This window comes from Melanotaenia boesemani, chromosome 1 (genome assembly GCF_017639745.1).
Source record: "Melanotaenia boesemani isolate fMelBoe1 chromosome 1, fMelBoe1.pri, whole genome shotgun sequence".
Taxonomy (NCBI): Eukaryota; Metazoa; Chordata; class Actinopteri; order Atheriniformes; family Melanotaeniidae; genus Melanotaenia; species Melanotaenia boesemani.
The window spans coordinates 34520128-34536424 of record NC_055682.1 but is presented as its reverse complement, the minus strand read 5'-3'; the positions used below and the strand labels follow the sequence as shown (position 1 = coordinate 34536424).

The 16297-nt window shown below is 40.4% G+C and overlaps 1 protein-coding gene across 2 annotated transcripts; it reads left to right on the top strand.

Annotated features, from left to right (window-relative positions):
• Positions 1–741: 741 nt before the first annotated feature.
• On the top strand, positions 742–15880 carry pdpr (pyruvate dehydrogenase phosphatase regulatory subunit). Of its 2 annotated transcripts, none has more exons than XM_041988173.1 (18): positions 742–842; positions 1465–1744; positions 2067–2200; positions 2363–2444; positions 2524–2687; positions 2836–2957; positions 3463–3580; positions 4972–5121; positions 6713–6905; positions 7105–7229; positions 7428–7583; positions 9400–9533; positions 9700–9848; positions 9941–10053; positions 10415–10509; positions 10605–10694; positions 13647–13829; positions 14402–15880. In XM_041988173.1, exons 2-18 carry the CDS (start codon positions 1482–1484, stop codon positions 14807–14809), a joined length of 2679 nt encoding a protein of 892 aa, XP_041844107.1. In that variant the 5' UTR covers positions 742–842; positions 1465–1481; the 3' UTR covers positions 14810–15880. The 2 variants fall into 2 exon arrangements, with proteins under 2 accessions (XP_041844107.1, XP_041844098.1); XM_041988164.1 differs by lacking the exon at positions 742–842 and adding an exon at positions 855–1057.
• Positions 15881–16297: the final 417 nt, after the last annotated feature.

Below are 16297 nucleotides of genomic sequence, written 5' to 3'. Positions count from 1 at the left end.
GTTTTTAAACAAATGGTTGAGATAACAGTTAATGACATTGCAACAATACCTAAATGATCAGAACTTGAAACAGTAAAGGGATAATATATACTTACTTTTGGCATTACATACCTAAACCAAGTGTTAGAAAAAATTATGGAAGGTTTCTTTTCAGATTTTTTTTTTTTTTAACAAGATTCATTATAGGCACTAAATTTTTTTTCTTTACCAAATAGCCAAGCAGGCAGTTAAAGGATTAAACAAGTGGTGGATAATATTTTTCAGATAATGAATTAAACTGAAATATGGGCACTGTATTCTATCTGCTACTTTTGCTACTCTTTCCAAAATGCACATCGAGGGAAAATTATATGAGCTAAATAATAGCTATCTTGTAGCTATCTAACCTTCCATTTTTAATTGAAATATATATATATATATATATAAACCATTTGTAGCAGAATTAGTTATCTTTATGTTGAACTCTCTTGGCATATTTTAGACATACTGCCTGGGAACACTGGTAACAAAAGATCTGGATGCTCACTCTTTTTTTTTAAAGATGCAACAATCTGAGTTAATTCATTTTTCACTCGTTTTAATCATTTATTTGATTATGCCAGAACAATTGCTGATCTGATGAATATATATATATACATATATATATATATGTATATATATATATTCATCCATTCATTCTCTGTACGATTAGTCCATGGGCACGGGTTTAGTAGTTTAACTTGAAAATTTAAACCGGAAGTAGCGCTTGAAATCCAAGCTTGTTGGACATTTCACTACTATTACTGTCACTGGTTGTCACTTCAGTCTTTTAACTATCACTACGTCTGGCTTTGATTGATTTGGTGAGTTTAAGGTGGCTGCAAATAATAAGTGAGACGCCAGAGAGGAGTACTGAGTTTAGAACGTCAGTTAGCAAAGTCGGCAACACTAGCTAACCTCTCGGTAGCATAACCTACGCAGTGTAGCTGCAGTACTGTTACCCCTTATGCTAACTTTAACCTACCAGCACCAATCGCACAAAAGATCAGGACACTTTTCATGCAACTTTGTAAATCAGGTCAGCAAAAGTACTTTGCCTCTAAGTTGAAGTTTTTGGGCAATTTAAACATGCAGCAACATACCGCTAGCTTTAGCTTAAGATGCTGCTAAGGATATACTGTAGGGCTATGGGTTGGAGCTATCAGCAGTCTGTAATATAATCGTGAATTGAGGGAGTGTTCCATGTTAACCTTGCTGGTCCTCCCAGGCCCCGTTAGTTAAAGAGTGTTAATGCGTTTTTAAAGTTAACCAATGTTAGTTGAGCTAAATTCAGAAGCCTAATTGATCCTAATCCTTTTTACTTAACTAAAAATTAAACTAAATAAGGAGGGGATGAGCATCTTCTAACCACCCACATAGAAACTTGTGTGACATTTGCAGTTTTGACGAAACTTTACTTGTAAAGCTGTACGTGTGTGTGTGTAGTTGCAGAAAACACAGTTATGTGCAGCTGTGTGCGGAGCTCCAGGGCTCTGTCCCCTGGCTTGCTCCCCAGGTTGCTGCTTCCCCAGAATGGGTTGAGGTTGGCAGGCAGGGGCTTCAGGACCTCCCCCCAGTGCATGGCTGTCGGCGGAGACTCCCAGCTGGTTCCTCTGCCCAGCCAGGCCCGGGTTGTGATCTGCGGAGGAGGAATTGTCGGAACATCAGTGGCCTATCACCTGGCCAAACTGGGCTGGACTGATATCGTGCTACTTGAGCAGGGCAGGTGGGATAAAATATCTAAGCATTGTTTACTTGGGAATATTTTCAGGCATAGACATAGCAACCATTTAACTAGTTGACCTATGGGTTAGCTCTTATGTCAACTGGCTAAGTTGGCCTTGAGAAATGTATGTTGCATAAACAACATTGGAGTATTCTGTACTTTTAGCTGTCATCAACAGGCTGATGACAATAGGAATGACTGACATTTCCCTTCGGTTGGGATATTTTGAACATTTGTAACTGATATTTGATCAGTAATGAAAATTGATAGATTTTTTTTATTGCCCTGCTAATCTTAGATTGGCTGTTTTAATCCCACCTAGGCTTGGCGCAGGAACAACCAGACTGTGTGCTGGCATTGTAAGTGTGGCTAAGCCTATTTCCATTGAATGTCAGATGGCCAACTACTCCAATAGTCTTTACCAGCAACTGGAGGGAGAGACGGGGCTTAAAACAGGTCAGACACACTTGTGCTACTAATGAAAGAAAAAGATGTAAATAAAGTTTTCAAATGTATTTATTGATCAGTGCGGTTTGCATCTTTATCCTCTGTATGGTTCAGCCTATAAGATTTGTTCAAACAGACATTGAAGGGAACCATGTCTGGTATGTATTGCAGGATATGTGAAGACAGGTTCCTTGTGTCTGGCGCAAAATCAAGATCGTTTTATCTCTCTTAAGCGGCTGGCATCAAGACTGAAGTAAGATACATTAATCTAGAGATAGTGTCAGCATCTGTATGGGAAAAGAGACCCTTAAACATTCTGCTTCATTTCTCAGGGTAATGGGAATCAGCTGTAACATAATTAAACCAAAAGAGATGGCCAAACTCCACCCCCTTGTTAATATTCATGACTTGGTGGGGGCACTTCACCTCCCCTCTGACGCTGTGGTCTCCTCACCTGATGTTAACCATGCACTAGCTGTGGCCGCTGCAGGACAAGGTAACTCCAGCACCCAACCATTTCAGGTTAAAACCAGCTACTGTTGCTTCTCTTTTGTTTATATTGTTGTCTGACCTTCCTAGCTTCCTTTTCGTTTTTTTATTTGTACCTTCCTCATCCATCTACTTGTCTTCCTTATCCTCTCCAGGTGTTCAGATACTGGAGCGAACCAGTGTTCAGCAGGTTGTGGTGGAGAAGGGCCACGTGATGGCGGTGGAAACTGACCGTGGCTCCATCGAGTGTGACTATTTTGTCAACTGTGCTGGCCAGGTAAAGCTCAGAGTAATGTACATTTTGTGATACTGTTTGTGATGCATTAATATGGCTCAATGCCAGCTCTGATATGGGAATTATTGTTGGCATCGCTGGTGTATGAATGTGTGGATGAATGTTCGGTGATGGTCGGAGAGGCCGTAGGCGCAGACTGGCAGCCACGTTTCCGTCAGCTTGCCCCAGGGCAGCTGTGGCTACACACGTAGCTTACCATCACCAGGTATGAGTGAGGAGTGGATGAATAATGGATTCACACAATGTAAAGCGCTTTGGGTGCCTTGAAAAGCGCTATATAAATCTAATCCATTATTATTATTATTATTATTATTATTGGGAAAAACTTTGTCAGTTTTTCTTCATTTCTGGCACTTCATTTACTGTGACATTAAAGGGAGCAGCTTTCTGTTTTAGTTTAAATCCACACTAAAACTCACCTCATTTGGTGGGTTTATTCTGATGTTATTTGACAGATAGTTGCATTTACTCTCTGTTTCTGCTATAGTGGGCTTACGAGCTGGGTCAGGCTAGTGAGGTGAAGGTGTCGGTTCCTCTCCATGGCTGTGAGCACTTCTATCTCCTCACCAAACCTCTCCAGGAGCCAGTTTCACCCAACACACCAGGTCTCACTAATCAAACACACAAACGCTTACTTTTTGCTTCAGTTTTTAATTGATTTTAATCTCCATCTTTTTGTGTTGGTAAAATGACTTGAGAGTGAGCTTTTACATATTTTGACTTTATCAATTGTTTTTTTTTATATTTTTCATTGATTTGCTGAGTTAGTTTTATTAAGTTTATGCTGTAACTACTTAATTTATCTTGGGATTGATTGAGTTCAGTTCAATTACTTTAGTATTTGCTTAGTATTTTTTAGTCCACAAAACATAAGGAAAGACTACTAAATGAGCTAAACAGTTTAATCAATTCTGATAATTTGCTCCAAGTGGAATATAAAAACTTCACCCTCTCTTTGCTAAGATTTCACACATGAGGACATAATTGGACAAAAAAATCATGTGGTTCTTGTTTGGTCTTTTAAATTAGGTAAATACAACCTCAGATGAACAAGACATGACATATATTTTTGTATTTAATCACACCTGGGTTTGAGAGAATCGTAATTTCAATTATGTTTGTCCTGTACATGCTGCAGAATTGAAAGTAAAGCAGACTTTGACTTTGACATTAAATTTGGCCATGGTTTGTTTAGATAAAACTGAGCCAAAATACAGAAAATGTGTTTGACAAAATAAGTAGAGCCAAGGATTCAGTAGCATTGATCAACTTGAGGGTATGAGTTTTTTTTTTTTTTGTATGCGATCATCTGCCTCTCACATCAGTGGCGTCACATTGGACTTGGTGACTATAAGATGTGCAGGTTCTGTGGCTGAAAACAAGCCCAAATCATCACCCCTCCACTACCGTGCTCGGCAGCTGGGATCCGGTGTTTGTGGTGATATGTTTGATTTTAGCCAAACATGGTGCTGTATGTTAAGACCAAATATTTCCATATTGGATCGTAAAGGACATTGTTCATAAATCTTTAAGTTTGTTCAGGTTGTTGCTGCCAAGTTCCTGTAAAGGAGAGGAAGTTTTTTTTCCTGGCAACCCATACAAACAAGTTGATCTTCAGTTAAAGATGGTGCAGCATCCACTTATGGAAAGACTGGCATTTGTTATGAATGTTTTTCACTGTAGAATAATGGATGCTGCTGGTAATGGCTTCCTAACCCTTCCCAGATTGATTGAAACAAAAAAGGTCTTTCTTTTTATAGATGCTCACATCTGCTAATGATCAGCTAATCCCATGTGTTTGATTATAAAAATTTGCCTTTTCCTTCAGACCTGACAAGGACCAGACGATTTTTGACTGATCTTCTGAAACATGAAATCTTAGGATAAAGATTCTAACTTCTTTTTTGTCAGGACTACATGATAATTAAAGACAAATCTTATAAAAGTGTTAAAGTTTAGATGAGGTTGCCTAATGGGGCATGGTTCTCATCTCCAGTGGTGATTGATATGGACGGGAGGTTATATGCAAGGCCATGGCAGGGAGGCCTCTTGTCTGGAGGTTTTGAGAAGAACCCCAAACCCATCTTCACTGAGGGCCGCAACCAGCTGGAGATCCAGAACATGCAGGAGGACTGGGATCACTTTGGTAAGGGAGAAGAAGCTGCTTTAAACTAACTTTTTATTTCTTTGTTTTACTAATTTTTTTCCATCTGGTGCCTGCATTCATGGACACATTTGATTAGTTATTTTTATTCATTGTGAAACTGTCCTAATGTGCATTAAATTCAGTCACACATGTAATGTTTGGGAGGCAGCCATGTTTAACCCTAATAGAAAATGTTGATAGTCAGGTACTGATGAAAGCTCTGAATTTACAACTATGTGCACAGATACAGAAGAGATGTAAAAAAAAGGTAGAGTACAGTGTCTCAAATGTACTTTATGTGAGTTTAGTCATTTATAACATTTTCAGATGTCTCTTAGGCAAGGTAAGTTTATTTGTTTAGGCCATTTTATATACAAGACAATTTAAAGTGCTTTATATAAAACTTTAAAAGCATGACAATGGGATGCAGGAAGCATTAAAAGTGTGTTTAAAATAAAATTTAAAATGGAATAAAAGTCATGTGTAACAAATGATTTGCGGCACAAGCTACACAAGCTGTGAAGAGCCTGTATTCACTGATTTCTCTGTTGCTGTTCTGTTTTTGTTTTTTCTCTTTTATTTCCCGTTGCATGTATGTTTACTAATGTTGGTAGTGACAATGATAATGCTATTTTGTTGTTACTATTTTTTCTGCCTGTCATTATTGCTGTCTCAATCACTTCCGATGGATGTCCCAAATGTTCCAGGGTGGGCTACTGTTGCTAGAAAATGTTGATATGAGCACTACTCTATGTATACTTACCTTCTATATGTTCAACTTTGTACATGTACTGTACAACTGGTGCTCAATAAAAATAATTATAAAAAAAAATGGAATAAAAGAAATAAAAAATAAAATACCTAAAATAATTTAGCTTTATATTAGATTTATTCAAAGACTGAATTAGTCTTTTTCTTGCCTTTGTTAAAGTTCTGAGATGCAACATTGTTTAAAACATTTCTAAGTCTTTTTTTTAGGATTGCAGACAGAGGTTCTCTGTTCTGTTATTTAAGATGCCACACTGCACATGAAAGCTCGCATACACATAAACACACACCTGTCTTTTAGCCTTGGCCTGACAGACGTAATGTGAGAGTCTTTGCACAGTGTGACATGCTGTCATAAGACAGTTTATTACCAGCCAAACCTTGACTGCAGCCTCTCAAACAACTAGCTGATATTATTACAGCTGTAACAAAAAGTTGTTTTATCTGTCTGTTGTTAAGCATCAGAAAAGTTTTCCCCTTTTAAGTTTAACTGTTTAAATCCTCTAACTGGGAGGATTAGGTATAATTAAACTGAATACTTTTAGATTTTTGAAAAAAGAAGTTAAAGTTCTGCTGCTGTGCATTTTCGTTAACAGCTGTAAAGTAGCTGAAAACTTTAGAGCAGGGATGTCAAACTCCGGTCCTTGAGGGGCCACTGTCGGTCAGAGTTTGATATTTAGGGTTCATGTGACTTTAAATGTTTAGAAATACTCATTCTGACTTTTTCCTATTCTGGTCCGACTTGTTGGTTAGTCTGAAAAAGCACTGGTGCACAACATTCATGTTTTAGTCTCCTAATCCTGTCCTGTGCTTCTACCCTCAGAGCCGATGCTCAGCGCCCTGCTGAGGAGAATGCCAGGTCTCGAGTCTGCTGAGATCCATCAGCTGGTCAACTGTCCGGAGTCTTTCACACCGGACATGCGCTGCCTGATGGGGGAGACGCCGGGTGTGTCTGGCTACTATGTGCTGGCAGGGATGAACTCCTCGGGCCTGGCCTTCGCTGGAGGAGCTGGAAAGTAGGTAGAGCATTTTGCTAGATGAAGGAAGCTGGTAAGCACTCAGTTCTACAGCCAAGAACATTTGACTGAAAGTAATTTTACCCTGGAAATATGTCAGTCACAGCATACTAATTACATTGATCAGGACTGTGATGGAGGCGTGCTGAAATACAGTGCATTGAGCCACAAACAGCAGGTTGTGCGGTTTGGTTTGCAGGTACCTGGCTGAGTGGATGACTTATGGCTACCCCACAGCTAACGTCTGGCCGCTGGACATCAAACGCTTTGGCAACCTGCAAAGCAGCCGAACCTTCCTGCGACACAGAGTGATGGAAGTCATGCGTAAGTAGAGATTTATTTACAAATGTTTTTTTCTTTTTGGTTGTTCAGGATTGTTTTTTAACCAGATGCTTTTGACATCTCATCCTCAATGTACAGTTTAAGTAGAACGCTTTTTTTTTGCCCTGGTGTTTAGTTGTTGTTGTTTTTTTTAAGTCTTGCAGTTGTATAAATATTTATTGTGTTTGTGTTCATGTGCAGCTTTGCTGTATGAGCTGAAGGTCCCTCGGTGGGACTTTCAGACTGGGCGCCAGCTGAGGACCAGTCCTCTGTACGACCGTCTGGACACCCAAGGGGCTCGCTGGATGGAGAAACATGGCTTTGAAAGGCCAAAGTACTTTGTTCCTCCTGGGAAAGGTAAGTATTGCAGATTAATAAAACAACTATCTCCATCTCTAAACTTTTCAGAGAGGCTGAATAATGAAGATTAGCCGTAGAAGACATTTACTTTCGGCACTGTTGTCACGTAACATAACTGGTTTACAACAGATTTCCTAGAATTTGTATGGTTAAAGGAGTTTCTTTACCCCCCATTTCTCTTATCAGCAAAGGGTAGTTTAATGACACTAAACATATTTAAACAAAGAAAACAATGAGATTACAACACAAAGGCACCACAGCCATTGACCAACACATAGTATATGTTTCAAAACTAGTTACATACATACAGTTTGCCTCTGGGAAAAATAAAGTATTTTTCATAAATACTAGAAAAAGCAACAAGAGCATTTTGGAGATTATTACGAGATGGGATTTTGTCAGTAAACATGCAACTTTAATTAGTAAGTGAGCTAAAACAAGTTGAAAAAAATGTGTATTGTCTCCTTTTAATGTAGCAGAGTGACCTGAGGCCATTTCCTCTGTTTAATGTCGGTTTTATCACAGATGGCTTCTTTTCCTCTGCTCTCAAACAATCTGTCTTCTCTGTCCAAAATGTTCATATTACTGTCCTCAAATGAGTGTCCCTTTCTTTAAGATGCAGGTAAACTGCTAAATCTTTACCTGAAGAGCTGCTCTTCTGTGTTGTGCCATATGATTGTTGAGTGGTTGTTTGGTTTTTTCTGTCTAGAGGTGAGCGCACACTTCGCTGCACTGGACTGCAGATACAACTCTGCGTATGATGTTTCAGTGTTTTATCTTTGGGATGGACCAGTTTCTGCCTCACTGTTTTGCTGGGTCTGAAATGCACAGGAATGTTGTGTTTGGAGAAGGTTCTTCTAGGTTTTTCAGACACTCCAGCTGGTATAATCTTGTATAGATTTCTATATCATTGTGTTACTTTTGGAGGTTTATCTCTCATCTACTGGTGCAAAATACATAGTCTAGCTAGTAACAACAGTTTTAATTAGTGAAGTGTATTTTGATCAGTTAATATTAAAACCTTCTGGTGAAAATCCCAACAGGAAAAATTCCTGCTCAAGTTTAATTTTTAAATATAAATTGTATATAGCACTTTGTTTCCAAAAATGTGCGATCATCAGGCATTACTGTATAAAAGGAAAATGTATTTCTACCTCCTTTTGACAATTTTTATATAAAGAAGATATGTTACAGCTGCGTTTATGCATTATTGTTTTTCTCTCACATAGTGTTGATTTTATTAATACTATACATGTCCAGGCACTGAACTTTCTGATAAAATAGGGAAATTAACTTTTTGCTATTATTTGTAGTGACATATCTTTTTTTTTTTTATCAGCAAATTTACAAGATGTGAATATAAAGTTTCTAATTTGCAGATGTGCAAAAGGAAATTGTAGAAAATAATTAAGATTTATATTAAGCTGCTGGAAGGATGTAAGTGCCTCTGTTTTAATATCCTTATCAAACCAGTTTTTAAAACCCATAAATTTCTGACCCAGGTGTAAGAAGGTTATTTTTATTAACTGGTTGGAGAGAAAAAGAAAAGTTTCTCAGCCCATGATGGACACATCATACCATGATTTGAGTCTGTTAACACAATTTCATTATTGTTAACTGAGCTCGGAAAAACGTGACAAAAAGATTTTTCTAGCTATTATCAAGTAAGGGATTTCAAACAGTAATTTGTCTACTGTTCGGACAGCAGTTTAAATGATGATCAGAGGTCTGTAGGGATTTCAGGAGCAGTGTGAATGTAGATGGAAAACTGTATATTGAATTTAATCAATCTCCGGTTTGTATGTCTTTGCAGATTTGCTGTCTCTGGACCAGAGTAAGACCTTCTACAAACCAGACTGGTTCGACATTGTTGGAGCAGAGGTGAAATGCTGCAAAGAGGCCGTCTGTGTCATCGACATGTCCTCCTTCACCAAGTTTGAATTGACTGTGAGTGACGATGAAGTCCGTACTATGTCTCAGTCGTCAGTAGTGGACACACCTGTGGCAAAATGTTTGGAAAAATGCTGCAGTTCATTGTTAACTACCTGACTTTAACCCTTCCCCAGTGTAAAAAAAAATATGTTGTAGCTTCTGGTCTGCTCTGATGTCTCAGTCCACAGGGGACCAGGCTTTGGATCTGCTGCAGCATCTGTGTGCCAATGATCTGGATGTTCCAGTTGGACACATTGTCCACACTGGCATGCTGAATGAGAGAGGGGGCTACGAGAATGACTGCAGCGTGGTCCGTCTCAGCAAGAACAGGTTTGAAACGCTTGTGATATTAGCATAGACCTGTAGTCTACAATGACATAGAAATATTGAAAAAAAGTCAACCTGTTTGTTTTGTTTTCCAGCTTCTTCATCATCTCTCCGACAGACCAGCAGGTCCACTGTTGGTCCTGGATAAAGAAGCACATGCCCAATGACCCACATCTCCACCTAGAGGACGTCAGCTGGAAGTACACAGGTGTGCCCAGCAGAACCGTGACTGGTGGGGGGGGGTGACATCTTCATCTAGTGCCCACACAGATGTGAAAAGATGCAATAAAAACACATCAACCACCAACACAGTCATTTGACTAACCTAGTTTTAGCATCTGCAAAACACACACCAGAGGAGCTGAGGGTGGAGGGAGGATGGTTAATTACATCGTCTAAATGTTATTTTAATATAGTAATGGAGTTACTTTAACTCTGAGATGTGAGCAATTCTAGGCCACACACACAGAATAAGACTCTGAACATGGGAGTGTCTTGTGACAGCAGATGAGTTTAGCTAATCAGAAAGAAGGTTTTTAGCATTTCCAACTCTTACCCTTTACTCACAGCTTTAAATCTGATCGGACCACGTGCAATGGATGTTCTGGCTGAGCTGTCGTATGTTTCCATGACGCCTGACCACTTCCCCTCCATGTTCTGTAAGGTGAGAAAGAAGAGCTAGCTAGTTAGTTGCTCTTTTTTGTCCTCATGTTTTCAAGAACATTAAACAACTATGTATGTGTGTGTGTGTTTTTACAGGAGATGAGTGTGGGCTATGCCAATGGCATCAGAGTGATGAGTATGACACACACTGGAGAACCAGGTTTCATGCTCTACATCCCTATAGAGGTGCGGCCTACACACTCAAACACAACTTAATAAACATGCCACAGAATGCTTGACAATCATTTTTATGAAAAAGAAAGTATGCCCACAAATAATTGTTCAAGTTTTAACACTAAAGGACAATAATAAATCATCTGTTCTTTTCCAGCCCTTACAATTAGAAAAAACAAATTTAAATTAAATAACTTTAGAAACTAAACATAATTGAAAATGCAGAGTCATCGTGTGAAAAACTAAGCCCACCATAAGGAAATATAAGCGTAAGCAGCAGCCAGGTGTAGGGGCAGATTTTCACTGCAGCAACTGGACTGCTGGTTTATCCACTAGACAGACACGTGGGTTTTGCAAGCAGCGTCCCAGGGCGACAGATTGCAGCTCCTCTGCCGGCCCCAACCCGCCCCAGGGGTCAGTCACAGACCCTGTGAAAGCCCATATTTTGGCACAGGAGATAGGCAAGGCAAGTTTATTTGTATAGCATTTCATGTACAAGACAATTCAAAGTGCTTTACATAAAACATTAAAAGCATTACAGCGGGGTGCAGGAAGCAATAACGAGCATTAAAAACAAAAGAAAAACAGAAGAAAGCTAAAATAAAATGGTTAAAATGCAAGAAAAGAAGTTCCAGTTTGAGGGATTAACAGTTGTTTTGATAAAAGGCCACAAATAGAAAAGTGTTTAACCCTAATTTAAAACTGCTGACAGTTTCAGCAGACCTACAGTTTTTTCTAAACAACAGGATTATAAAAGCTGAACGCTGCCTTTCCACGTTTAGTTCTGACTCTGGGAACAGAAAGTAGACCAGACCCTGATGACCTGAAGGATCTGTTTGGTTCATCACGAACCAGAAGATACTGAATGTATTTTGGTCCTAAACCATTCAGTGTGAACTAACAGCAGGATTTTGAAGTTAATTCTTTGACAGACAGGAAGCCAGTGTAAAGATCTGAGGACTGGAGTTATAAGATCTACTTTCTTGGTCTTAGTGAGGACTCGAGTGGCAGTGTTCTGGATAACTGCAGCTGTCTGATGGACTTTTTAAAAAGACCCGTGAGGACAGCATTACAGTAGTCCAGTCTACTAAAGATAAATGCATGGACAAGTTATTCTAAATCCTGCTGAGACACCAGTCCTTTAATCCTTGATATGATAATGGGCTGACTTCACAACTGTCCTAATATAACTGCTAAAATTCAAGTCTGAGTCCATGACAACTCCCAGATTTCTGGCATGGGTGCTAATTTTGAAGTTAGCTGTTTGAAGCTGAGTGCAGACTTCTTATCTTTCTTCCTTGGCTCCAAAAACTATTTCATTTTTGTCTTCATTTGTAGACAGATATGCTCTCCTGTCCTGGATTTAAGAGGACTGAACAGGTTTCTAACGGTCTTATCATTCTGAATGCTTCATACAATAAATGTCCTACCGGCCATCTCTCCAGAGGAGTGGTACACGTCAGTAGACATAAAGGATACTTCCATGTGGGATCCCGATTCAACATAGAAAATACCTTCGCTTCGCCTTTTAGGGCCAGGCCTGTTAATTCACCATCCTTCTATTCGGACTGTCATTGGCTCCTCATTTGTTCACAAGGTGCATGAGGGCAGCTCTGACACCACTGCCTGGCGGGAGTAAATATCCCCCCGTACCTCAACGATGGCTCATCTGTACCCCCTCGTCCTAGGAGGCAGAGGTGTTGACAGCCAGGGTCCTTAAGCACGTTGAGGCACTGGGAAGGCGTGTGGCTCAGGGGTGACGAACATGGCGTTCCTCCCCAAGGCTCAATCCCATAGCCATACCAATGCGACTATTGAACTGGATGTGTTCCACCCGCCTCCATTTCAGTCCAGGGAGGAGGACATACAGCCTCACAGCCTTAGAGGCCTTGCACCTTTTCCAGGTTTTACTGCCTGGATGTGGCGTGTGCTCACTGGCATCAGTCATGCTGCCACTGGGCTCGTCCCACTAACGACTAGGTGGGTCCCCTTTTCCTTGTGACAATGCTGGTATGAGTCATCCATTTTGTTTACTGCCACTGGAAGTCAGGAGGGAATGAAACATTACAGGATAACTATGGTTCTGTGAATTCCTTAATGACTGCCAGTCATGCTGGTTACTCAGAATTCCCGTCCTGTCTCCCAGAAAAGAAGAAAATTCTGGTGTAGGCCACTACGCCCTATTTACAGACTGGGTGCACAGGTGGCCTACACTTTATGCGAGTGACTTTATTGTCATAAGATCTTGACCTGTGCGGAGCGTGAGGAGACATATCCACTTTGATTACTGGTACTGGCAGTCATTCAGGAATTCACAGAACCATAGTTACCAGCGTAACTTGTGTTTTCTCAGTTTGCTGTTTTGTCTTTTTTCTAATAAAATGCTAAGGAGGAAAGACATCAGCAATGATTTTAGAGAAACAGTTGTTACTGCCACTCATTGTGGGAGGGGTTATGATAAATATCCTTTAGACAGATGCGACCCAAGTGGAAATGTTGCACACATATGCACAAACAGTGCTGAAAGGGTTTTGGCTTGGGCTTTTTTTTTGTGTTGCCATAGAACCTGACACTCATCCAGTCAACCATGAAGTCCTCTTTGTTCCACAGTATTCTGCAGCCACATGTGAAGCCATGTTTTTGTCAGCTAAAGTTTGGTTCACATTAGATCATTCAACAGGACATTGATCCCACACATAACCAGTCTCTGGCTATGATCAGATTAGGCTTTTTTAATGTCCTGATATTGACAGTGGATGTTCTTTTCTTTATTATAACTACTTCAGGTCAAACTATAATAAAAACACAGTTATGCAGATCTGAGAATCTTCTGCTTTCTGTACGATGATAGAAGTTACTGTGAGGATTTTTCAGGTGTATAATGAATAGAAAGGACTCATGCTTGTGACAAATTAAATGCTATTACTGTCATCTCTTAATGTTTGTGCATTTGTCTCCCACCAGTATGCGCTTCACGTGTACAATGAAGTGATGTCAGTGGGTCAGAAGTATGGCATTCGTAATGCAGGGTACTACGCACTGAGGAGCCTTCGCATTGAGAAATTCTTTGCCTTCTGGGGTCAGGACCTGGACACCTTCACCACCCCGTTGGAGTGCGGACGAGAGTTCAGGGTCAAGTTTGACAAGGTCTGTTAAACTGGGGCGTTTTTTTAATGTGTGATTCCACATCAAATCACCTTCCTTGTAGCAAAGTGATTTTGGTGGAGCAGATATTCAACAGAAATTGTTGCTTTTTATTTCATTCACTTTCCTTTTCATGCTGGGGCTCAAACCAACCGTCTAAATGTGTTTATTTAACTTTCCTCACCTTCTGCTAAGAACGGTTGTAAAATGCTCCCTCTTCACCCAACAATGCGAGTAAAACGTACCACATCAGCTCAGCATCGAACTTGTACTGTTTGCAGGGATTTCATGGAAAATTTTTTTTCAAGCTGCACCTGCAGGCACAACAGGTGGTACTCTAAAATCAGCAGCTGCAAGTGTATTATCAGTCTCATTTTGAAGGAAGAGGAACGTCAGATGTCTCTGTAATGTCAGCACAGCATTAATGAAAGGACTGCTCTGGTTTACACAGGCTGTTTTTCAATGAGCTGTACAGGCTTCATACCCGTTGTTTACCTATCTTCATTTTATTATCTTTAACTTCCCCCTTAATGTATTTCTGTTTTTTTACTCTTCCTCTTTCCTGTCTCCGCCAGGACACTAATTTCCTTGGTCGAGAGGCGTTGCTGCAGCAACGTCAGGATGGTGTGTTCCGGCGGTTTGTCATGCTGGTTCTGGAGGATCATGACACCGAGATGGACCTGTGGCCGTGGTGGGGCGAGCCCGTCTACCGTAACGGTGAACTGGCTGGAACAACCACCAGCAGCGCCTACAGCTACACCCTGGAGCGTCATGTGTGCCTGGGCTTCGTGTCTCCTCCCCCAGGAGCTGAGGGGCTCCCGACACCCATCACCCCTGATTTCATCAACCGCGGGGACTACGAGGTGGACATTGCTGGTCAGCGCTATCCAGCCAAAGCCAAACTGTACCCCTTCAGCTCCCTCTTCACCCAACAAAAACGCCGCAAGGAAGACATGGAGCTCAGCAATCTTCAGGGAAAGTGAGGCAGAGCTGTGGAAAAGCTCCTTCTGTGACACTCCTTCAGTTCACCACATCTGCTCCTGCTCTAACCTCACAGTGCCACCGACTTCCTGCCTTTACAACTCCTAATGAGCAGGCTGGATGTGCCAACACTTCTTGTTCCTCTAATATTGAATCTCCATGTTGCATCCTGTGCTTTTAAAGTGCAATATTTAAGATGCACCAAATGAGTCCCCTTCTTATCAAATTCTGCTGCAGTGTTTCCGCCCTCTCCGTTTCACACTTAATCAGTCCATACACTCTCATGGCTGCTTTATTAAGACAGACCATGTTTAAGTGCCTTTATCAAGGCAAGATCAACACCAGATGTTGCAGACAGTCTCCCTTTTCTTTCACTTTAACCCTTCTAGATGGGATTCAGACTGACAATCTTCTGGTTTGTCAGGGCAGGCAAAGTTTCCACGCTGCATTCTGACTGAATGAAACATCAGTGCCAGGGTGCAAAACCAGACGCGATTTTATCGGCTGTATATTTTCCGCTGTACAGAAAGAGTAACTTCATTCAGATAGTTTGTAGTTTCCACTCCCGAGAGCTTCACACTATGTAAGTGATGGATGTATTTCCAGATGAGGGAAGAATATTTTGTAAGCATTCAAAGCCGTGGTTAATTATCGGTAAACCAGAGTTTGTGTGTGCGTTTTTTTGTGTGTGTGCTGCTCATTACTCCTTTTTTCGTTGTTTCATAAGTCTTCAAAGTTTTCCTAAAAGCTTCACTGTAAAACAAAACGGCTCTTCCTCGACAAAGTCTTTATTATCGTCTTCATCCGTGAGCTGCTGTGATAGTGTTGCTGTGTGCAGACTTGGTGGTTATGTATTTCTAGCAATATAACCCAATTTGTTATTTATGTTTTGTGGTCGTCTTGACGCATTGATGCACTTTTGACGCTTTGGTTCAGTTTCATTGATGTTTTGTTGAATGTGTGGGCGATAAAGCATTGATGAGGGAGTCTAGTATATCTTATGATTCATTTCAGATGTTTGTGTAAACGAAGGATTTCACTGCAATTTGAAATAAACAATGTATTTTTGTATATCTGGTGTGTGTATAAAATCTTTTTTAGTATTGCACTTTTTCCTTACCAGTTATCAGCTGGATTAATGACTGATTATATTATGTAGTTTTCCTTCCGATGGTTTCTCATGTCAGATGCTTTGCAGACAAATGTAAATAGACTCACTGGTCACTTCTTATGTACACCTGTTCAATTGCTTGTTAAAATAAATATATAATCAGCCAAGCACAAGGAAGCGGCTCAATGCATTTAGACATGTAGACATGGCCAAGACAACTTCAAGTTTAAATAATGAGCATCAGAACAGGAACAAAATGGGATTTAAGTGACTTTGAATGTTGCATGGTTGATGGTCTTAGTATTTCAGAAACTGCTGATCTACTGGACAATCATCTCTAGGCTTTACAGAAAACAAAGAAAATATCCAGCGAGCAGCA